A 22,414-nucleotide genomic window follows, 5' to 3' on the forward strand; every position below is an offset into this window, starting at 1 on the left:
AAAGCATACGTGTGTACCAGGGGAGCAGTGTTGTGGCACAGTTAGTTAAGCTGCTGCCTGCAAAGCCAGCATGCCCAATGGGTGCCGCTTTGAGTTCCAGCTGCTCCACTCCTGATCTTTGTAGGTCTGCCTTTGATATAAACACATAATAGATACCTGTAGCCCTCAATAATTTGCAGTGTGGCCTCTCAGGACATAGAGAAAGGGCTGAGGTTTCCCTTTGATTTTTCCTGCCTGGAGGACTGGGAGCCACACTGGGGCTGTAAGACGGAGCTGGCATTGAGGAAGAAACCCTGCCCCATGTATTCCCTTGTCTGTTGAAGCTGGGCTTGCCATGGTGTCACTCACAACCGATTTCCTGAAGCAGGCATCACAAAGGGGACATTTATCAGACATCCCACAATTCATGGCATAATCCCCAGCCAAAGGCATTTCATATTCTTGGCCGTCACATGGCAGATTCAGCAGGTGCCCTTTGAGGCTGCCATTTCTGGAGTGGAAGAGTGAGTCTGACTTTTCATTTCATGCTTGGGGAACGTGGTCACCTGCAAAGCACAGGCCTCACAGGACAGCAGCTCCTGTCTTTTGAGGTTCTTTGGCAGGCCCAGGAAAGGGTGCCCTGAGGGTTCTGTGGGTGCATGCAGGCCCTGCCATTGCCACGGTCTGAGTACAGTATCTGAGTGACAGTGTCGGTGAGAAGCTGCTCTACTCTGCTCTTGGGAAACTTCTGGCCAAGGTACAGTAGGGACAAAAGACTGCATCCTTGTTGTAAACCCAGCCCTCCCTGGGCCCACTCCACCACCCAGACCCCCACTGAGGTGAGGTGGGAGCCAAGCTGTAGACGCACAGGGCAGGCCAGGGGGTTCAGAGGCCTGCCTGGAAGGTTTGGGGATATAAGGAGAGATGGGGGGTGTGCTCCCTGGCGCCTCACCCTGGGCTACTGGAAAATCGGAGTAGCAGCAAAGAGTTCCAGAAATGGGCATCCTGGTGGCAAAGTGGAGAAAAGGAGCTGAGGCCTAGCAGGGCAGAGCCATGTCCAGGAAAGCTGTGGGCCGTGAGCTGCCTGTATAACAGCAGGGGCTGGGGCTTAAAGCGGGCTTGGAGAGGAGAGCCCAAATCCCCCCAGGATTGTCAGAGCTGCGGAGCTTTGGCACTGGAGCAGGAGTGACTGCCTCCAGCTCGAGTTTTCTGGGACACACCCAGCTCATCCCACCAAGGCCCAAGCACTGCTCTTCACCTCTGCCTGGTACGCCAGCCCTTGCCAGCCCGCCACTTCCTCCATGCCTTCTTACTGGAAACTCAGCAGCTTCTACTGGTACTGTATTCTCTAGGACCAAGAAATGATGCTGGCAAGACATCTGTCCTGGATTTGCCTTACATCCTGCTGGATGCGCTCAGTGGAGTCACAGGGACCCAATGGGTACAGGGAGAGAGATGGGGGCTCCCTCACTCTCTTTTTCCCTCTCTCTCCTTCCCTTTCAAATAAGTAATCTGTGCCTGCAATGAAACCCAGCCTCTCCAATATGGAATGTGGACATCTTAACACCTCCAGATTTTGCTTCCTTTTAAAGGTTGGGCTAAGTATCCTCTGTATGAAAGGGCCATATCTTATTCATCCATTCTTTAGGCTATTGTGGGTGGCTCACCAGACCAGCACAAAAATCCAAGCCTCCCTACACAACTTGGCAAGAACTCCTGTTATTCCTCAGCTTGGTATAGAAATAAAAAGCCGGGAATCTGTTGCAGACAGAAGTTTATTTGCGAAAGGACCAGGTGAGCAGGGAAGGGAGAAAGAAGGGGAAGGACCTCCCAAGAGAAAACTGGGAGATGGGATGAGGAGAGAGAGAGAGAGACACCAAAGGTTTGAGAAAGAGTCTTAGGATTTTAAACATTGCCTGGCCTCTCCTTGTTGGGCGGGGAACCTACAGGTAAGATGTTCCCCATTGGTGGTCTCTTAATTAGCTAGAAAAATGGGTGGGCAATGCTGGTGCCGCCCACCTGAAGCTGTGGCCAAGACCTCAGCAGGCCTTTATGGTCGCCCAGCCCTGCCTCTCAGCGCTTCATCCTCCACCACCCCCACCCTAGGCGGCATCTGGGTCCAAGTGGAGGTCCGTGGAGTCACTTCTCCTCTGGGTGAGGGGAGCATCCCTACCCTGGCCCTGGCCCCAGCCCCTTGACCCATGTTCAGTTACTTAACACCACTGACTTGTTTCCCACAATGGCCACAAAAATGTGTGGGGCAGGGACCCCCAAGCAAGCCCTCATCAGCTGCCTCCCCAGCGCATGAGCAAGAAAGTGGATGGGAAGGCAGGCAGTGAGGGACTCCAATTGGCGCTTGTGATATTTGAGATGCTGGGAACTCAAGCCGCGGATCAACCTGTTGGGGCACAACATGCATCCCCCACCGGCCGTTTGTCCCGCAAGACTGGGCAAGTCCCGTCCGCTCCGACCCTCAGCTTTCCCGCCTGCAGCGGGCACGGACCATGGAAGGAGGCCCTCAGCCGGCCGAGTCAGACGGGGCGGGCTCACCACGCGACGCCCGAGAGACGCGCGTCAGTCATTGGAGGAGCTTTCCGGGGCGGGGCTTGAGTGAGGAGCGGAACTCGCTAGGAGGCGCCCTAGCTGACAGCGGTAAGAGGCGGGATTTAGAGCCTTGACGATGCGTCGGCGGGGCGTGTCTTGAGTTGGGGGCGTGGCGCAGAGTCCCGATGACGACACCGGTGAGGCGTGTCTTGGGTGGGGTGTGTGTCCTGGGCGGGGGCGTGGCGCAAAGTGCCGATGACGACACCGGCGAGGCGTGTCTTGGGTGGGGTGTGTGTCCTGGGCGGGGGCGTGTCTTCGCGGGGGCGTGGCGCAGAGCCCTGATGACGACACCGGCGAGGCGTGTCTTGGGTGGGGTGTGTTTCCTGGGAGGGGGCGTGTCTTGGCGGGGCGTGACGCACCGCCCTGCCGGCCACGTCGCCCTGACGCCGGAGTGAGGGGCGGGTTCTAGAAGCCCGGCGGCGACGCAGCGGACGCTGCCGGGGAGGGGACTTGAGGGAAGGGGTGGGGCTCGCGGCCCCGAGCGGGCGGCGGTCACCGGAGGCCCAGCGGGCGGCTGACGGAGGGGCGGACAGCCGGGGCGGCGGGGCTGTGCCGCGTCGTCGCCATGACAGGTGGGCACGGGGCTGAGCGGGGCGGAGGGGCTGAGTGACCTTGGCCGTTTCTTGTAGGCGGAGTGGCGGGGATCTGCGCGGCAGGGCAGGGCGCTAGGTGTGTCCCAGGACGCCGAGCTGCAGGTGGCTCCGCCGCAGGCTGCAGGGCTCCGGTCCGCTGAGGGTGGGATACACCTGAGGAAGCAGGAGCTGTGTCGTGGTGCGGATGCTCGAAATGGGATTTAAAACCCGGGAAGGTAAAGGTGGGTGGGGCTTGGTTGTTCTCCGAGAGTGGGTGAGATCCGGGAGCGGACAGGGACTGTTAGGACTCTGGCGGGGCGACACAGGCGCACCCTCACAGCTCACCCGGGGGATGCCGGCTGCGTTTGCCTGAAATCTGGCTCCTTCCCGCCCTCTCCGGGCCAGGAAGGAATCAAAAGTTGCACTCCCACTCTGTGGGCACCCCAGACAGACCTGGGGGCATGGGACAGAGTGCACTTCCAAGGTTGTTGTGATGTATGATAAACCCCATGGCAGCTCCATTGAGGAATGTGGGGAGCTGACAGAAGCCTCACCTCCTTAGAGCCTGACTTCTGCACCATGAGGTGGTCCAGGGGGCCAGGATGGTCCCACAAGTTCCCCAGCCTCTCCCTGGTGCTCACTGTAGCTTAGGCTTAGGTCCTGCTGGGTTAGAACCTTCCAGGATTCCAGGCAGAAGAGGTCCCAGCTGCCACTGCTGGCCTGTCCTCTCTCCAAACCGTCTGTATTTGCAGCTGCTTGTTCTGAACATGCACTGTGCACCGTGCACCAGGGCTGGGATTGCATACATTGCTGCAAGTGCCCCTGTCACTTGGCTGGTTGGTGGTAGGCACCCTGCCTGGGACCCTGCTGCCACAACTCCCTTAGCAAGTGCATCACCCAGCCCCAAGGAGGCCTGTCCAAGGGACTGGATGTCGGTGGGACCTAAGGCAAGCCCACCCCAGAGAAGCTGGCAGTCAGGGAAGGCTTCCTTCAGCTGCGAAGCCACTGCCTGGCAGGGTCCTGTGGACACAGACTTTGAAAACAATGCACCTACTTTTTCTCCCTGCTGTCCACTTGCTGGGATTTTATACACTGCTCACATTTATTTTCAGATAGTAAGCAGGCACAGAGAATGCAGGCCTGGAGGGTCCGCTGGGCAGCCCCCCAGGCTGCAGACTCCTGGGTCGGCGCCTGCCCCTTGAGGCTCTGACTGCCAGCGAGTTGTGTAAGCTGACACCTCCAGCACACGGGCTGGTGTTCACTAAGTGCTGGCTGTCTTAGGCTGGGGAGCTGGGACAGGATGACCCTGTGGAAAAGATTGGGGAGGGGAGGTTGGTGCGGAAGTGTCCCCCAAGCCACAGTGAGAGGTCACTTCGGGAAGACAGCGGCTGAGCAGGAATTAATAATCTGTGTCCGAGGTGGGGCTCTCAGGCAGTATGGCAGGATTGAAGGTGCCAGCTAAGAAGGCGCAGTGGCTTGGGAGGCCAGGTGAGGACAGGCAGGGCCGCTTCTTCAGGGCCCCCAGTGCCATGCTGAGGACTTTAGTGTGGGCGGAGGAATAGGGCCGGGGTCGTAGTTCTGGTGCTAATTAGGCAAGAATGGGCACTTGGGGCTTGTCAGAGAGACTGTGGCTTGGCGCGGTGAGCAGTCAGCCTGGCACCAAGGCTGGTTCCTTGCTTCTGAATTTTGTGCCCTGCAGTGCCCAGTGTGTAGTTTGCTAGCGCAGCTCACAGGAACTCCAGGAAGTACAGAGCTCTGGGCTGTGCCGCCTGTGCCAGGTGACTCAGGGCGGTGGTGACTCAGGGCTGCAGTGACTCACAGCTTGTGGGCAGCGGAGGCCCCACCGGGCTGGTGGTTCCCGGAAAGCAGCAGGCTGCCACGGGGTGCTGGCTGTCAGCCTCCAGCAGTCCTCAGCCTTGGACCTGAGACAAATTATTCCAGAATTCTTGAGTGAACACCTACTATGTGTCCAGCCCTGTGCATATGGCCCAGTGCATGCTGGATGGACAGCCTTGGTTCTCTGAGCTGATTACAACCTGGTAATCCATGGGTTGGTGAAAAGGACACGGAAGGCTTGCAACACTGCCGTACTTGGTCCCTGCCTCGGATCTGCTGCTTTGCTAGCCGACTGCAGTGTTGGGTAATGGTCTTATTGTCTTGCTATACCTTAGGTTCCATCTCAAAATGGAAGTGGTGGTCAGGATGCAGAGCTGGCAAGCAGAAGCAGAGTGTTGAGCCCACTGAGTGCCTGGCACATGATTGCCCTGTGTGCATTTGACTGTGAGAAGAGAGGCTGGAGGCAGCGGACCTGCTGGGCAGCCCTGTAAGGCAGTGGTGGGCTGCTGGCAAGTTTGCCTTTGCCATCAACTGTGGGAAGCCCAGGCCCTGCCACCTCTTCCTGTGACTATGGTGACGGCCTGAAGTAGATGATCTGATTTAGTGGTTGGAGAGCTTCTGTGTGGATTTGGGAGGCAGTGAGCATGAATCAGACAGCCCCGTTGTTCTGTGGGGTCACTAGGAGAGTACAGCCTCCTCTCCCACATCAAGAGCCCCTGGGGAGGGGGCTCTGATGCTTGGGGTGGGAAAGTTCAGAAACCAGCCCCAGGGGAGGAGGGAACGACCCTGCTTTATACACAGACAAGGTTATTGTGAGGGTCACCGTGTGGACAAGCAGATGCTCTCATTCTTAGTGCACATTTGTCAAGGTTTTGATCATGTCTGCACTCCGTTAAGCATGGCAGAATCAGAACAGAACATTTCTCTCCCCGGAAAGTTCCCCCATGCACTTCTTAGGGAATCCCAGCCCAAGGGTTGATCTGCCTTCTGTGAAACCTATATTTTCTTTAAAATTCAATAATGAGATTTTCAACAAAAATTGTGAAATGTATTTATTTGAAAGGAAGATTTACAGAGGAAAAGAGAGATCATCTGTGTACTGGTTCACATTCCAAATGCTACAACAGCCAGGGCTGAGCCAGGCTGAGCCAGGAGCGCCCTCTGGGTCTCCTCATGCCAGGGGACCTCATCCACTGCCTCCCAGGCACATTAGCAGGAGGCTGGTTCAGAAACCCAGCATGGCCAGGCCTCAAACCAGGCACACTTACGCCGGCTGTGTATCCCAAGCAGAGACAGTACGCGGAACTACAAGGCCCAGCCCAGGTTTTCTTTTTAATCAATGGCAGATTTTGTTCAGTGTGCCCCCCTCCCTTTAGTAACATAGCGCATTCGTGTATCATAATTAACTACAATCCATAGTTAATGGTTTAGCGGAGTTCTTGCCCTGTTGTATGTTCTGTGAGTTTCGACGGGACAGTGACACTAGAGAGATGGGACATTACACATTTGCCCCCATCTCCCTGTGGCTCCTGACCTTCTGCTTGCAGTTGTTTAGGCTGTGCCCCTGGAGATGGAATGACCACATCATGTGGGACTTGTATGTGATCATTGCTAGGGAGCTGATGTGTGTTCTTGCATGGCAGCTGTGCTGTCATATGTTTCTGGCAGCCAGGCACAAGAGCTCTGCTTCCTGCAGGCTCTCACCTACGCTGGTCACCTTAATATAGAGTTGTCTGCTGAGTACCAAGGGTTATCTCACTGTGCCTTTGATTTGCAGGTCCCTGATGAGAAATGATGTGAGCATCTTTTCACGTCCTTCTTGGCCTGCTGTATGTCCTCAGAGAAGTGTTCAGTAGTTTCAGGCACTTTTGAATTGCATTGCTTGTGCCTTTTGGTTAAGTTGTGGGTGTTCTTTATATAGCCTGGGTATTAATCCCTTATGACGTACATGCTTTTGAAATTTTCCATTTCTTTCTTTTCAGCTGCTTTTCATTTCTTTTTAACTTTTAAAAAATTTTTCTTTTTAATATTGTTTACATGGTTGAGAAATGTGCCCATGTGTACTCTTTTGAAAATTATTTTTAAGATTTATTTTTACTTATTTTATTTTTTAAAAGATTTATATGATTCATTCCCCTAGTGACCACAGTGGCTGGAGCTGAGCCAGTCCAAAGCCAGGAGCCAGGAGCTTCTTCCGGATCTCCCATGCGGGTGCAGGATCCCAAGGCTTTGGGCCGTGCTTAACTGCTTTCCCAGATCACAAGCAGGGAGCTGGATGGGAAGTGGGGTGCCAGGATTAGAACCAGTGCCTATATAGGATCCTGTGGTGTGCAAGGCAAGGACTTTAGCTGCTAGGCTACTGTTATGGGCCCAATTTATTTTATTTTTGATGATGTTTACATAGTTGAGAAGGATGTATGCCCACGTGGACCCCCGATTAGGGTAGTGAGAGTCAAGGAACAGGGGCAAGTGGATGAAACATTGCTTCCACTTTCTTTTTTCTTCCTGTATCTGGAGGAAGAGGAGAGAGAAGAGAGGGCTGCTCCCAGCAGCCTAACTGCATCAGTACCTGGGGATGGGGACAGCCACTTGATGTCATCCCAGGGTACTCAATGTGGCACACGTTCTGATATTGCTTATGTGGTTTCAGTAGTTCTGAGATGCTGTTGATGCTGTTGCTCCAAGGTTGAAGCAATCCTTCCAAGGTCTGCTGGCTGACATAGTCTACCTTAGAGTTTCCACTAGTCCAGATACTTGATGTTAAAGCTTGGCCAGGAGAGTCGTTCTGCCCTCCATGGTACTTGATGTCCTCTGCAGGCCTCAATGACCTGTCATCTCCTCTGTGTACATCTGGGCATGCTGTCCACTCCGGGCTGCAGCAAACAAGGAGGCCCATTCTGACACATGCACTCTTAGGGTCAGACCACATATCCTATGGTTTTCCTAGTGGTTGAAGCTCTTCCAGTGATCCAGTTGAGGGGTATACCCAAAGAAATCTTGCCTGAGGTGAACCCAGACCTGATTCCTGTGTGTGCCAGCTACTGGGGGATCTGGCTTAGTCCACCACCTACAAAAGCCTACCCATACACTGGTGTTTGCAGTTGCCCCATCAGTTCTGTCCCTAACCCTATCTCATGCACAAGCCAATGGATGCTGCTGCCCACCACAACCCTGCCCACCCCAACCCTGCCCAACGCTACCCACCACGTGCTTGGCGCTCACACACACCAGCAGGAACTGCAGCCTAGTCAAAGCAACTCTGAGTAACCCCCACTAGGCCCATTCCCAGTTCCCACGCATGCCAGTATGTGCAGCAGACTGGTCTGGTTTGTCCTGTATCCCATTTGCTTCTCATGCACATCAGTGGGTACCGCAGCCTAGCTGAGCCTGACCAACCCCCTTAATCCATTCCATGCTCATGCCAGTGCTCGTCCAGCCAGGCCCTCATTTAGCCCTGGTTCTTGTGCTGACATGAGAGCTGCAGCCCATCAGAGGCGTGCCCCCATCTATGTGGTCCTCTGATTAAGATGGGAAACTTAAGGTACCAAGGAAAGTGGGTGGGACATATGTTTCAGTTTTTTTGTTTTATTTTGTTTTGTTTTTTTCTCTCCTATGTCCACAGGGGAGGAGGGGAAGGGAACTACTCCTTGCTATCAAACTACATCAGCACCTGGGGTGGGGGAGGGTCATTTGATGACATCTTAACAAACCCCACATGAGGAAAAGTGCTCTGAGGGTGTTACTTCAGTGATTTTGATAGTTTTGAGAGTTGTTGGTTTCACTGCTCCAGGATTGAGAAATCCAAGATCTATTGGCTGACAAAGTCCACCTTAGTGCATCCACAGACCCAGGAACATGTTGCAAAGGCTGCAAAGCTTGGCCAGGAAAGTGGTCCAACCTGTTCTGGTTTCTACCCTCTGACAAGGCAGTGGCCATCTCCACTGGCCTAGATGAGCTGGCTGTCACGTCCTCTGTGGGCATTTGGATGTGCTGTCCACTGCACAGGCATCAGCCACTAGGAGGCCCAGTCCTGATACATGCTCTCTGAGGTGGGACTACACAGCCTGTGATTTTGCCTCTGGCCAAGGTCTGGGTCCAGCTCTGTAGCTGGGGAGTCCCCCAAGAAATCTCACCTGAGATAATCTCAGACTTAACTCTGTGTGCCAGCCAGTGCAAGGTGAGATTTAATCTGTCACCTATACCAGCTTTCTCCCAGTCCCAGACCCCGTGGGTGTCAGGTGAGTTTCTGTCAGGTGAGTCCCGTGGTCCAGCCTGGTTTGACCCAATACCACTCCAGCTCTGTGTGTAAACTGGTAGGTGCTACAGTCCCACAGAAGTGAGCCCAAAAGTCCCCTATAGAATGTATCCCCAGATCCATTTCTCTGATGTTCTGGATGAGTGCTGCGGCCCACCCTGAGGTGGCCCACCCCCTACTTAGATACTTATGGGCAGGTATTGTGGCCAGTCCAGCCAGGAATGACCCCCAGTCTCAGCTTTTGCAAGCACCAGCAAACAGCAGGTGATACTATTTAGACCAACACAGGTCTCCTACATAGGTAGGTGCCTTGCCCTAAACCCGGGCATGCCATCTGGTTTGCTCCCTTTAAAACACTCCATCTCAGCTGCCTTGCCTACCTGTGAGTGTAGTGGCCCAGTCCGTGAAAGACTCCAGGAGTTGTTCCTCCCCTGTCAAGCATGCCCTCGGCTGCTCCCACTCCAGTGTCCCCAAACCCCTTCCCTAGGGAATCTACAGCCTGGGGACCAGGTGGTGTGTCCTGGCCTGGACTTCCTCACCTTCCCCATTTATCTTTAAATGAAAAAAAGAAAAAAGAAAAAAAAAAAGAGGAATAAGCAACTCTGCTGGCACACTGGTATAGTTCACACAGATTTGGTTTTAACCAGGCCCACAATGCCTGCCAGCAACTGACTGCTTTTCTCCCAGCAGTGTAACACGTGCCTGGGTACAAGGCAGCCTGTTCCATTGCCTGTAGCTGGGGTCCTTTGTCCCTTTCCGCCAGCCTGGGTTCTTGTTTCTCTTCTGGACTTGGTGCCCACTCTGCTATATGCTCCCCTACCTAGTCATTTCATATCTGTTGATAGCTTTTTGGTTTGAGGCTGCTTTTGATTAACGCAATTTCTCTATTAATGTTTTTTGCATTTTTTCTGAGTATAATTACTTTTCTTTTTTTCATATTTTTTTCTTTATTTTTGACATTCTTTATGTAGTTAATTAGGGCAAAAAGGTTCAAGGGCTACAGGAAAGTGGGTAAGACTATTATTTCCATATTGTTTTTGTCACATATCTGGGGTAAAGGGGGGGGAAGAGAAGCCCAACCCAGCCTCCCACCCATCCCAGGTCCCTGATGTGGGGCATGCTCCAAGGGTCTTGCTCAAGTGGTTTTGATAGTTCAACGGTTATGAATTGCTGCCAATCTTGCCATTCCAAGCACAATGAGGTCACTGAAGAATCCAATGATTGACACAATCCGTCTTAGAGTCTCCATTTGCCCAGGTTTTTACTGCAACATATGGCTGAGGTAGTTGACTGACTTGTTCTATCCTGTCTTTTTATGGTTAGGGTTCTGAGTACAGCGGTTCAACTGGGGGATCCCCAAAGAAACCTTGTCTGAGGTGTTCCCAAACCAGGTTCTGTGTGTACTTGCAAGTACAGGGCCCGGCACAGTCCATCACCCCGATGGGTTGGTGGTTGCAATTGCTGGGTCAGTTCTGTTTCCAGCGCTGTCTTCCACAGGAACCAGTGGGTGCTGCAGTCCAGCCTGGTGCTGCCCAGCACACACTCGGCACTCACATAAACCAGTGGGAGCTGCAGCCTAGTCGGAACGACCCGCAATAACCCCCACGAGGCCCGCCACCTGCCCTGATTTGCCAGTATGTATAGCAGACTACTCCAGTCTGTCCCACATCCCGTTGAGCTCTCATACATGTCAATGGGCATTGAAGCAATTAATTTTCTTACATGGTAACTATTTTATTAAAATAGATTTGGGAAAATGGAATTACTTTTTTGCTGCTTGGTTTGTGGCTGTGATTCCTGATTCCTTGATTCTAGAAGGAACCCAGTGTAGAGCACTCTGTCATTTTATCTTTACCCCGGGACTGTCACTGTGTTGAAAAGTACTGCAGCTGTGTGAGAAGCCCTTACTGTTCTTACTGTGGAGGGAATTGTCCTCAAAGCTGGTCTCTACTGCATAAGGTGGATTAATTATTTTTGTATTACAATATTAACAGTTGGGTTTACTGTGAACTCAGGACATGTGTGCATTATATATTGTATTTTATTTATTTATTTATCTTAAAGATTTATTTATTTTTATTGGAAAGGCAGGTACAGAGAGGAGGAGAGACAGGGAGGAAGATCTTCCATCTGATAGTTCACTCCCCAAGTGGCCGCAACGGCTGGAGCTGAGCCAATCTGAAGGCAGGAGTCAGGAGCTCTTCTGGGTCTCCTTCATAGGTACAGGGTCCCAAAACTTTGGGCCGTCCTCGACTGCTTTCCCAGGCCCCAAGCAGGGAGCTGGATGGGAAGTGGGACTGCTGGGATTAGAACTGGCGCCTATATGGGATCCCAGTGTGCTCAAGGCGAGGACTCCAACTGCTAGGCTACCACACCTGGCCAAATTAATATAGTTTTTTGATGTCATAAAGAAAGAAAAGAAAAATACTTTGGGGCTAAGTGTTTAGTGCAGAGCTTAAGGCACTGCTTGGGACACATGTACTCATATCATAATTCCCGAGTTCAAGTCCTGGCTTCATTTCCGATTCTAGCTTCACTTTGATCATACCCGGAGAAGCAAGAAAATGGCCCATGTGGGAGACCTGGATGGAGTCCTAGCTGCTAGCGTCAGCTGAGCTCATCTCAGGTTGTTGTGACTTTGCAGAATAAAACAGCAGCTAAAGGCACTTTTTCTCTCCCCGTCTGTCTGCCTTCCTTCCCTTCTTCCTCCACCTCTCCCTTCCTTTCAAACAAATATATAGAGCAAAGGAAAAGAACCTTTATGTAATTTTAGTCTTTTAAAATATGTTGAGCTGAAGGACACAAAGGAGCAAATTTAAAATTCAGTGAAAAGTCTCAATAATAGAATGAGCAATGCAAAAGAAAGAATCTTAGAAATTGAAGACATTTCCTTCAACAATGGGGGAAAAAATCACAAAGCTGGAAGAGGAACTGAGTCAGGAGAAGAAAAGTATTGAAGAATAAGGTACCCTGTTAAAAGGCTGAACATAAGAGTTATGGGAGTTAGGGCCCAGCATGATAGCGTAGTGGTTAAAGTTCTCGCCTTGCAAGCCCGGGATCCCATATAGGCACTGGTTCTAATCCCGGCAGCCCCGCTTCCCATGCAGCTCCCTGCTCGTGGCCTGGGAAAGCAGTCGGGGATGGCCCAAAGCCTTGGGACCCTGCACCCGCATGGGAGACCCGGAAGAAGTTCCTGGATCCTGGCTTCGGATTGGCATAGCATCGGCTGTAACGCTCACTTGGGGAGTGAATCATCAGAGGGAAGATCTTCCTCTCTGTCTCTCCTCCTGTCTGTATATCCGCCTTTCCAATAAAAAAAAAGAATATTAATCAATATATTTTCTTTGTATTTGCAATAAATCCACTTGTTAATACTGTGATAGAGAAAACTAATTAATCCACGTAATGAAACAAGCTTTGAGGATGATTATATCTCTCACGACAAAACATACAGGGCTTATCACACAGGTGAACTATTTTTCTACGTAACAACACTGTTGGGGTGGAGATGAAACCAACAGAGTAGTTCAGGCTGGCTGTGTCCTAGAATCAAGGAATCCAAGACATGACCAAATACCAAGCAACAAAAAGTGGTTTCATTGTTCTAGAACTATCTAAGAATAGTAACACCCATGGGAGAAGTTAATTTTACTTTGTAAGTTAGAAAAAAGTAAAAAAAAAAATTGGGAAACTGCATTAATCAAAAACAGCCCCAAACTAAAAAGCCAGAAACAGGACATTTTTATAGAAATATCATACATTAAAGAGAATAATTACATAACACATGCCTTAGTGAGAAGACTAGTAAATAAATAAGGTAAATTTTAATCATTAGAAGAAACTATATTTACCTCGTTCAGTGCTGCCTCTCTTGTTTGTCTTTGCTATTATGGCTAAAAGTTTGTTTTGCTCATCTTCTTAAAATGGCTCTTGTTGCAATTTGTAGTTTTCTATTTTTAATTGTAGTTCTTTTTCCTATGATTTCTTTTTTTAAAAAAGATTTATTTATTTTTACTGGAAAGTCAGATTTGCAGAGAGGAAGATCTTTCTTCTGCTGATTCACTCCCCAAGTGGCCATAGTGACTGGAGCCCAGCTGATCCAAAACCAGGAGCCAGGAGCCTCCTCTAGGTCTCCCATACAGGTGCAGAGTTCCAAGGCTTTAGGCTGTCCTCCACTGCTTTCCCAGGCCACAGGCAGGGAGCTGGATGGGAAGTGGGGTGTCCAGGATTAGAACCGGTGCCCATATGGGATCCCAGCATGTCCAACGTGAGGATTTTAGCCACTAGGCTACTGTGCTGGACCCTTTGTTGTGATTTCTATTATTTCTTGTCTCCTGTTCATTTTTTCATTTTAATAAGTCCTTAATATGCATAAGTAACTTATTTGAGCTATTTTGATTTTTTGTAAGTATTTGATTTTATAAATGTTCCTTTCAATGCTATTTTTGCTATATTGCATGGGTTTTGATAGTTTTGTTTTTTCGTTTCTCCAAAAAAGTTTTTTTTTTTTTTACGAAATTCTTAAGTGACACATAGGTCATACAGTAGCATGTTATTTAACTTCATGTTGTTAATTTTCTATTTTTATTCCTGTTGATTTGGTTTTATGGCTTAAGGGATTTATAGTAACTGCAATGGAGACTATCATATCCAGATGCATCTCCATTTCTAAATTAAAGCTGAACTCCCGGTGAAACTGTTAAGTATATATCCAGATACTGGATTCTCTGCCAACTCTATGCCTACAATGTCAGGATACATTTATATAATGCAATGATGGACTTATGACTGTCTATGAAAGACTACACTATGTAATAGTATAGGGGAAATCTCAGAACCTGTGCAACTGTGTTGTAAAATAGTAAAATAAATGAAGGGCCCAGCATACTAGCCAGTGGCTGAAATCCTCACCTTGCATGCACCAGGATCCCATATGGGTGCCAGTTCTAATCCTGCCAGCCCCACTTCCCATCCAGTTCCCTGCTTGTGGCCTGGGAAAGCAGTCGAGGATGGGCCAATGTTTTGGGACCCTGCACCTGTGTGGGAGACCTGGAAAAGGCTTCTGGCTTCTGATCAGCTCAGCTGCAGCCGTTACAGCCACCTGGGGAGTGAGTGAATAGATGAAAGATCTCTGTGTCTCCTTGCTGTATATCTGACTTTCCGATTAAAATTAAATTAAAGAATGAAGAGTAGATTCCATAAGAAATTTATATTTTTAAAGAGTTATTTATTTTTATTGCAAAGTCAGATATTCAGAGAGGAGGAGAGAGAGAGAGGGAGATCTTCCTTCTGTGAATTCACTCCCCAAGTGACCATAATGGCCGGTGCTGTGCCAATCCAGGATGGGAACCAGGAACTTCCTCCAGGTCTCCCACACAGGTGCAGGGTCCCAAGGATTTGGGCTGTCCTCCACTGCTTTCCCAGGCCACAAGCAGGGAGCTAGATGGGAAGTGGAGCTGCCGGGACTAGAACCAGTGCCCATACGGGATCCCAGCACGTTCAAGGTGAGGACTTTAGCTGCTAGGCCACGCTGCCAGGCCCACTTTTCACTTTTTAAAGTCAGTCTTATAGACAGTAAATGCATTCTGCCAATTTTTGCCTTTTGAATGATAAGTTTAACTTATTTATGTTGAAAATAATTTTGGTAAAGAATGACTTACTTCTTATCAAAACCACTTGAGCAAGACCCTCGGAGCATGCCCCATATCAGGGACCTAGGGTTGGTGGGAGACTGGGTGGGACTTCTCCGTTAATATCCCCCTTTACCTGATACATGAAGGAAACAATATGGACATAATAGTCTTACCCACTTAAAAAATGACTTACTTCTTCCAATTTGCTGATTATTTTCAATCTTGTAGCTTTTTGTACTTCCATTTTCTCCAGTACCTCCAATCTCCACCTTTGGTGTTTAGTTACTTTAAAAGAGAGAAAAAGGGCCCGGCGGCGTGGCCTAGCAGCTAAAGTCCTCGCCTTGAACGCGCTGGGATCCCATATGGGCCCCGGTTCTAATCCCGGCAGCTCCACTTCCCATCCAGCTCCCTGCTTGTGGCCTGGGAAAGCAGTTGAGGATGGCCCAAATCCTTGGGACCCTGCACCTGTGTGGGAGACCTGGAGGAAGTTCCTGGTTCCCATCCTGGATTGGCAAAGCACTGGCCGTTGCGGTCACTTGGGGAGTGAATCATCAGAGGGAAGATCTTCCTCTCTGTCTTTCTTCTTCTCTGTATATCTGTCTTTATAATAAAAACAAAAAAATCTTTACAAAAAAAAAGGGGGGCCCGGCGCGGTGGCGCAAGTGGTTAAGGTCCTCGCCTTGCACGCCCGGGATCCCATAAGGGCGCCGGTTCTAATCCCGGCAGTCCTGCTTCCCTTCCTGCTCCCTGCCTGTGGCCCAGGAAAGCAATTGAGGACGGCTCAAAGCTTTGGGACCCTGCACCCGTGTGGGAGACCCGGAAGAGGCTCCAGGCTTCGGATCGGCATAGCATTGACCGTTGCACTCACTTGGGGAGTGTATCATCGGACGGAAGATCTTCCTCTCTGTCTCTCCTCTCTGTATATCCGCCTTTCCAATAAAAAAATAACAAAAATAAATCTTAAAAAAAAAAACAAAACAAAAAAAAAAGAGGGAGAGAGAGAGAGAAAGGAAGGGTAGGCAGAGAGAAATCTTTCATCTGCTGGTTCACTCCCCAGTGTACAACCAGAGCTGAGCCAGAAACTTCATCTGTGTCTTCCACACAGGTGGTAGGGAGCTGCGTACGTGAGCCTCGCTGTGCTGCCCAGGGTGTGTGTTAGCAGGAAGCTGGATCAGAAGGAGAGGAATGTGGCTTGAGCCAGCACTCCGATATGGGATGCTGGCATCCCACGTGGTGAGCTAACTGTTGAGCCAACCTCCTGCCCCTAGCTGATTTTTTTCCCCCTAAGACGAATTTATTTTTAACTTGAAAGTCAGAGTTACAGGGAGAGACACAGATCTTCCATCTGTCGATTCACTCCCCAAATGGCAGCAATGGGCAGAGCTGAGCTGGTTCAAAACTGGGAGCCGGGGGCTTCTTCTGGGTCTCCTATGTGGGTGCAGGCACCCAACACCATCCTTTCATGCCTTCTCAGACCACTAGCAGGGAGTTAGATGAGAAAGTGGAGCAGCCGGGACATAAAAAAGCACCCATATGGGAAGCTGGCACCAAAGGTGGAAAGCTAGCATGCCAGACACCAAGTAGATTTTTTGTAGTAATATTTTTATGTGTATATTCCTTGTGTTTAATGAGGACATTACATACAATTTCCTAAAATTACTGCATACGTAGGAAAATGGCTCAGTCCTGTTAGGCAAGTACACCTGCTTGCTCTCCACCGGGACCCTGTGCCTACCCACTCCATCCTAGTGTCCGCCTCAAAGAGCTGTCCTCCTTAGGAACAATCATATGGGAAAGAGTGTACTAGTGATATGTTACCGTAATTCTGAAAAACAGACCTGCAAGGGAAAGGCCTCCTGAGGAGGGTTAGCTGTCACTGGGAGCGCCAGCACCCTGCTGCTGGGCATTGTCCCTCCAGATGCCAGCACAGGCTCTTGAGCCCTGCCACCCTCTGCATGGCTGTGGGAGCTGCCGACTTCCCCAGCCCCTCCTCACTGCCAGCTGGCCCATGGAAAGTAGATCCTTTCCCCTGTGAGTGAGAGGCCCAAGGAGGGGGCCGTGTGCCGTGCCCCATGTAGGCTGGGAGGTCTGTGATCCCCTGCATGTGCCCGCTGCAGTGACCCCGACAGGTGCGGCTCACTCGCTGCTCTTGACCTGTGTTTCAGATCAGACCTACTGTGATCGCCTGGTCCAGGATGCGCCTTTCCTGATGGGCTCTGGGCGCCTGAGCGAGCAGCAGGTGGACAGGATCATCCTGCAGCTCAACCGCTACTACCCGCAGATCCTCACTGACAAGCAGGCGGAAAAGGTGCTGAGGAGGTGAGGGGGGGGACCTGGGATGCCTCTCCAGGCATGGCATGCTCACAGGTGACACGCCTAGGCCCAGGCACTCGAGGTGCCCAAGCTGGTGACCTCTTTGGGGGAACCCAAAACAAATGCATGGTGTCAGCTCTCGGCACCCAGGCTCTTCATAGATCGTCAGGTTTGTTGGCCCTTTGTGGAGTAGTGGAAAGGCCGCAGGAGACCACGTGTGACAGCAGATGGCACACACAGCACACGGCAGTACAAGACGCAGAGGGGCAGCTGAGCCTGGGCCTTGCTCGCCCCACAGCAGTGGACCCAGCAGACTTTGCTCCTCTTTGTCTTCATTGCTCCAGACACGTCTGGAAAGGAAAGAAGGGTAGAAAGTCCCCCAAAGGGAGGATGACTCGTGTGTCCACAGAGTGAAGAAGGAAACTCCATAGAAGATGGGGATAATGAAGGCAGCTCACATGGGGTTGCCTCTCGGGAATTAGGGTGCGCAAACATGGCTGAAAGGATATCTCCACTCACTCCGCACCAAGAGGCGAGGCTTTGTGCTTGTACGGCCCACAGGGAGCATGGAACTTGGAGCCCGCCATTCCTTAACTGTTAGCTAGGAATCATTTATTGGGCATCTCACTGGGAGCCCCTTGGGCTTCTGACAGGTAGGCACTGACAGGTGGGTAGAAGGCCCCAGGTTGTCAGGCACTGACCCTGTCCCCCATCTGACCTGTAAGCCATGCTGAGAGAGGCTCAGTGCTAGGAGAGGCAGTGTGCCCACCTGTGCCACAGGCCCAGGAGCCTGTGAGCAGGCTATGCTAGAATCAAGCCCACCTTGAGTCCCCGCCTGTAGGGCAGAGGGGGTTCCTGTTGAGTCAGGCTAAGGCCATGTGCTGAGCCCATGCTGTGACACGAGCAGGTGCAGGACAGCTGCCACCTTGCCAGCCAAAGCTGGACATGGCATGGGAGATGCAGTTTCTGGGTTCCGTCCCAGGCTGCCTGATCCGGTCCTCCCTTTCAGTGCCGGGGAAGCCTGAGAGGCTTCAAATTTCAGGACCTGGGAAAGAGGGTTGGCCCTGCCCATCCCACCAGCCCCTGGCTCGCTTTGCCTGTGCCACCACACCCAACCACCTGTTCCCTGGCAGCAGTCACAAGATTAGATGTTTATAGAAAAAAAAATAAAAGAGGAACTGAACACCCCCTTCCTCATTGCACCTGCAGCTTCTGTGCTATTGTGGGTCAGTTCGCGTTCCCTGCAGCCATGGAGAGTGGCATACTGCCACCAGGGGGCAGCAGCCATCCGGCCTCCTGATCCCCTGGGTCAATGCCAAGTGCCCTGTCAACTGACCTCCAGAACCACGGAGGTTATATATCAGGCACGTCAGAACAGCCTGTTCGCTTCCCCGCTTACTTTTAAATACTTAAATCGTGTTTCTGTAGAAGCTCTCCTTTACACCATCACCTTATCAATTCCCTGTAACGACACTGTCACCGTAATTCATTATTCCCAAGCCAGTCCTTGGGTGGTGAAATAACTTGCCAGTGACACACAGAAGATGCCATGCTTAGTGGCAGCACGTCAGATGATGTCCCCTTGCCCCATGCTTTCTGACCTGTCCAAGTCCCAGTTTCCCATCCCACAGGGAATGGGGACCAGGCGTGAGTAAAGTGGTGGACCACCGAGGAGAAAGTAGGGACCAGAGAGCCTGACTGCATCACCCCCACACACACACCAACCTGATTTTCCCTTGTGACCCCTTCGCACCCCACCAGTTCCGGAACCCCAAGGCATCCCTCCGCCTGCGGCTTTGTGACCTCCTGAGCCACCTGCAGCACAGTGGTGAGCGTGACTGCCAGGAGTTCTACCGTGCCCTGTACATCCATGCCCAGACACTGCACAGCCACCTGCCCAGCCGCCAGGCTCTGCGTAAGTCCACACGGCCTCACTTCAGCTCTCAGTGACATGGCTGTCCTCCAGCCCTGTGCATGTGTGTCGCCTGCATGGCTTGTGCGGCTGCCTCAGCCCCTCCCTGAGCATCAGGAAAGCAGATACAGACCACGCAGGCATCTCTCACACACCTCTGTGTGTCTCTGTCTCTCTCCTGTGTCACTTTTGCAAAGAAGATGGAATCCCATGCACCTGTGGGACCTGTCTTTCTTCCACAGCCTCCCTCACAAACCCCTTCATCCCTGCATCAAGGACAGCAACCACATCCTTGTCCTCAACACACTGCACAGCCGAGTGACCGCCCCCATGATGCCCCGTGGCTGGCCTGTGCATGTGGGCTGCTCCAGGCCTGGGTGGCAGGGCCCTGTCCCTGGGCAGTGCACCATAGACCCCAAAAGTGTGGGTCCTAAGAGTCTGGGGTCCTCTGAGCTGCTGGGAGCAGAGAGAACCAGCAGTTTGGGAGAGAGGCCCAAGAGCTCTGTGCTCAGTTCTTAGAGGAGGGGCCACTGCTCTGGACCAGAGAAATGGGTGGCTCCAGTCAGGCCACTCCAAGGACCTCAAGGAGTCCTCCCCGGGCTTTGCTCCATGAGCCCTTCCCAAGTACTCCTGGGGTCATACCATGTCCCTGTTGGAGAGCCTAGGAGGAGGAGCCCTCCTAGGCCACAGCTACAGAGGCAGCCACCATGCTAGCAACAGTCAGGCCCTCAAGATTGAAGTGTGGGCTGCATATGGGGCCCTGTGGCCCCTGGGGAATAAGGTTGTCTCCTCCCAGTGCCAGTGTTCTTTGAGTGTGGGAGCTGGACCACAGGAGGACATCCCAAACTGCAGGGGCACGGAATGCCAAGCCTGGCTGGCCCAGCCCTGTGTGTGTGTGTGTGTGTGTGTGTGTGTGTGTGTGTGTGTGTGTGTCCATGTCCGTGTCCGTCCCTGTCCATCCATCCATGTGGAGACTGGATGGGAGCCCCATGGCCCCAGGAGGTGGCAGCAGTCTTGGGCTTCCTGTCAGGATGACCCCCCTGGCTCCCTAATAACCCACAACTAACCATGCCCTGTGATTTTGTTTCCAGAGAACTCAGATTCCACAGAGCTTGACTGGGGCCACGAGAGCTACGAGCTGAGTGACAGGGGTAACGCCCCCACTGCCCTCTCTCTCTTTTTCTGTCTCTCTCTCTCTCCTTCTGCCTTGGGCTTCTGCTGCCTTTGTCTTGGTGGAGAGCCTCCCCCAAGTTGTTTGCTGGCCGGCACAGGGGTGGGGAGGCCCTGTTCACACTTGTTTCTCCTCAGGACCCATGAGCTTCCTGGCAGGCTTGGGCCTGGCCACAGGCCTGGCGCTCCTCCTCTACTGCTGCCCACCAGGTGGGTACACGTGGACCCTCCCCAGGCCCCGGCAGAGTAGGTGCCACTGTGAGCTGCTGCCCAAGGCAGCCAGGGCTGCCAAGGGAGGTCCCTGAACTCCACACAGCATGACCCCTGGACCTGTTTGAATCCCAGGGTTCTGCCCTGTGTGGTGGGATAGTATCTGGCCCACCTTGCAGGGATCATGGGAGATAGCGTAGGTAGAGCTCCCTGCCTTCTGTGGAACCTGTGGCTCCTGGAGCTTGGAAATGATGACTTCTCTGAAGAGAAGGAAGGCTCTGGGGTTAGAAAGGCCTGCCACACTTGTGACCTTGAGCCATGACTGTGACCTTGTGCAGATCTCTTTGTGGTGGAGGGGACGCTGGTCTCTCTGAAGGGGGGGCAACTGCTTGGCCTACAGCCCCACCACTTGCCCCCAACTTCCCTTTTATCAGATTTTGCATGCTGGGAAGGGTGCTAGGGGTAGGGTACTGGTCCGTGCAAGAAGGAGCCTCCACCCTCTGCCTCACACCACTCACTGGGAGTCCGTGGGATTGCCCCAGTTCCTGCCTTGACCCAAACAAATGGAGGCAACAGTGCCAACACCCACCCTGCCCCAGCTCCCAGGGGTCCCGACCAGGCCAGGAAGAAGTCCACCTTAAATCTTCTCTTCCCCTTTTGTCTCTCAGATTCCAAAGGGCTGCCGGGCGCCCGGCGCATCCTCGGCTTCTCGCCCGTCATCATCGACAGGCACGTCAGCCGCTACCTGCTGGCCTTCCTGGCAGATGACCTGGGGGGGTTCTGACGGACCCAGACTCAGGTCCTGATGCCAGTCCCCACTCATCACTCAACCAAAGAGGGCCCAGGCCACTTGCCCAGGGCCCAGTACTTCTTTTTCTAAATGTGTATTTTTCATTATTTATAACTTGTTTAAGAAGCTTATCACCTTTACCCTGTAAGGTGCTTAATGTATTAAATGTTCATGTTCTTTCAGCTGGTCTCTTGCCCTTGCTTCAGGATAGTCTTCTAGATGCTTCCAGACGTGACTGATCCAGCAGTCACTGGTGAGTCCAGCCCTTGGGGCAGGATACCCAGTATGGGGACTCACTCGCCCCACAATCCACCCTCCCACTGTGTGCCCCCACCAGCACCTCTTCCCCCAGCGTGTCATCCCTCTTTCCCCCATTGTGGTATCTGCCCCTAGTCCCCTCCTAAACCTTCCCAATGACCCTTCCCTGCTGATCCATGCCCAGGGTCCTTCCCCACCCCCAAGTGGCCAGGATGGGCTCAGGTGGTCAGCCTGAGCTGGGCAGCTCCTGTGGCCCTTCTCCAGAGGCCCAGGCTGCTGCTGGCGCTGGGAGGGCAGGGCTGCATGGGACTCGCATGGGGAAGCAGCTGCTCCAAGCTCTGATCCCTACCACCCCCAACGGGCGGGGCTGTTATTTTCCCGATGGGAAAACTGCTCCCAAGAGGGCACAGTGCTCCTGGGGCCTCAGCCAGTGTGGGCTTGGTCTGAGCCTGGGTCAGTCCTCCTCTGTTCCCCTCCCCTGACCGTCCAAGGAGACTTGTGACCCCTCCATACCAGGTCTCTTCCTGGGCCCCCAAGTTCTCAGCTGCTCCCCATATGGACAGCCACTGTGTGCTGGGAATGGGCATCCCAACCCACCAGGACCCCCTCAGGGCCACATACTACCTGCTGGGAAGGAATCAGGATGGCCAAAGAGTCAGAGGCTGAGGTTGTACAAGCCTAGGGGCTGGATGCTGGCCATGCCAAGCACAGCCACAGCCAGAGCCTTGGCAAGATTAAGCATTAAGTCCTTGTCACCTATGAGGGCCACCCCTCCCAGGTGGAGAGGGATCCAGGTAGCCCCAGAATCCTTGAAAATGAAAAGCTGCACTGAGCCTTCCACATCCTGGTCCTGGCTCTTGCCCATCAGGGACCACACCCTGC

General features: G+C 52.3%; 1 protein-coding gene across 1 annotated transcript; it reads left to right on the forward strand.

Annotated features, from left to right (window-relative positions):
* Positions 1 to 3,065: 3,065 nt before the first annotated feature.
* Positions 3,066 to 21,456, forward strand: CARD19 (caspase recruitment domain family member 19). The gene is made up of 6 exons (XM_040963723.1): positions 3,066 to 3,155; positions 17,045 to 17,187; positions 18,954 to 19,107; positions 20,196 to 20,255; positions 20,413 to 20,484; positions 21,153 to 21,456. Exons 1-6 carry the CDS (start codon positions 3,149 to 3,151, stop codon positions 21,266 to 21,268), a joined length of 552 nt encoding a protein of 183 aa, XP_040819657.1. The 5' UTR covers positions 3,066 to 3,148; the 3' UTR covers positions 21,269 to 21,456.
* Positions 21,457 to 22,414: the final 958 nt, after the last annotated feature.

Source organism: Ochotona curzoniae, unplaced genomic scaffold (assembly GCF_017591425.1).
Source record: "Ochotona curzoniae isolate NIBS_2020 unplaced genomic scaffold, NIBS_Ocur_1.0 scaffold_3208, whole genome shotgun sequence".
In the NCBI taxonomy this organism is placed as follows: Eukaryota; Metazoa; Chordata; class Mammalia; order Lagomorpha; family Ochotonidae; genus Ochotona; species Ochotona curzoniae.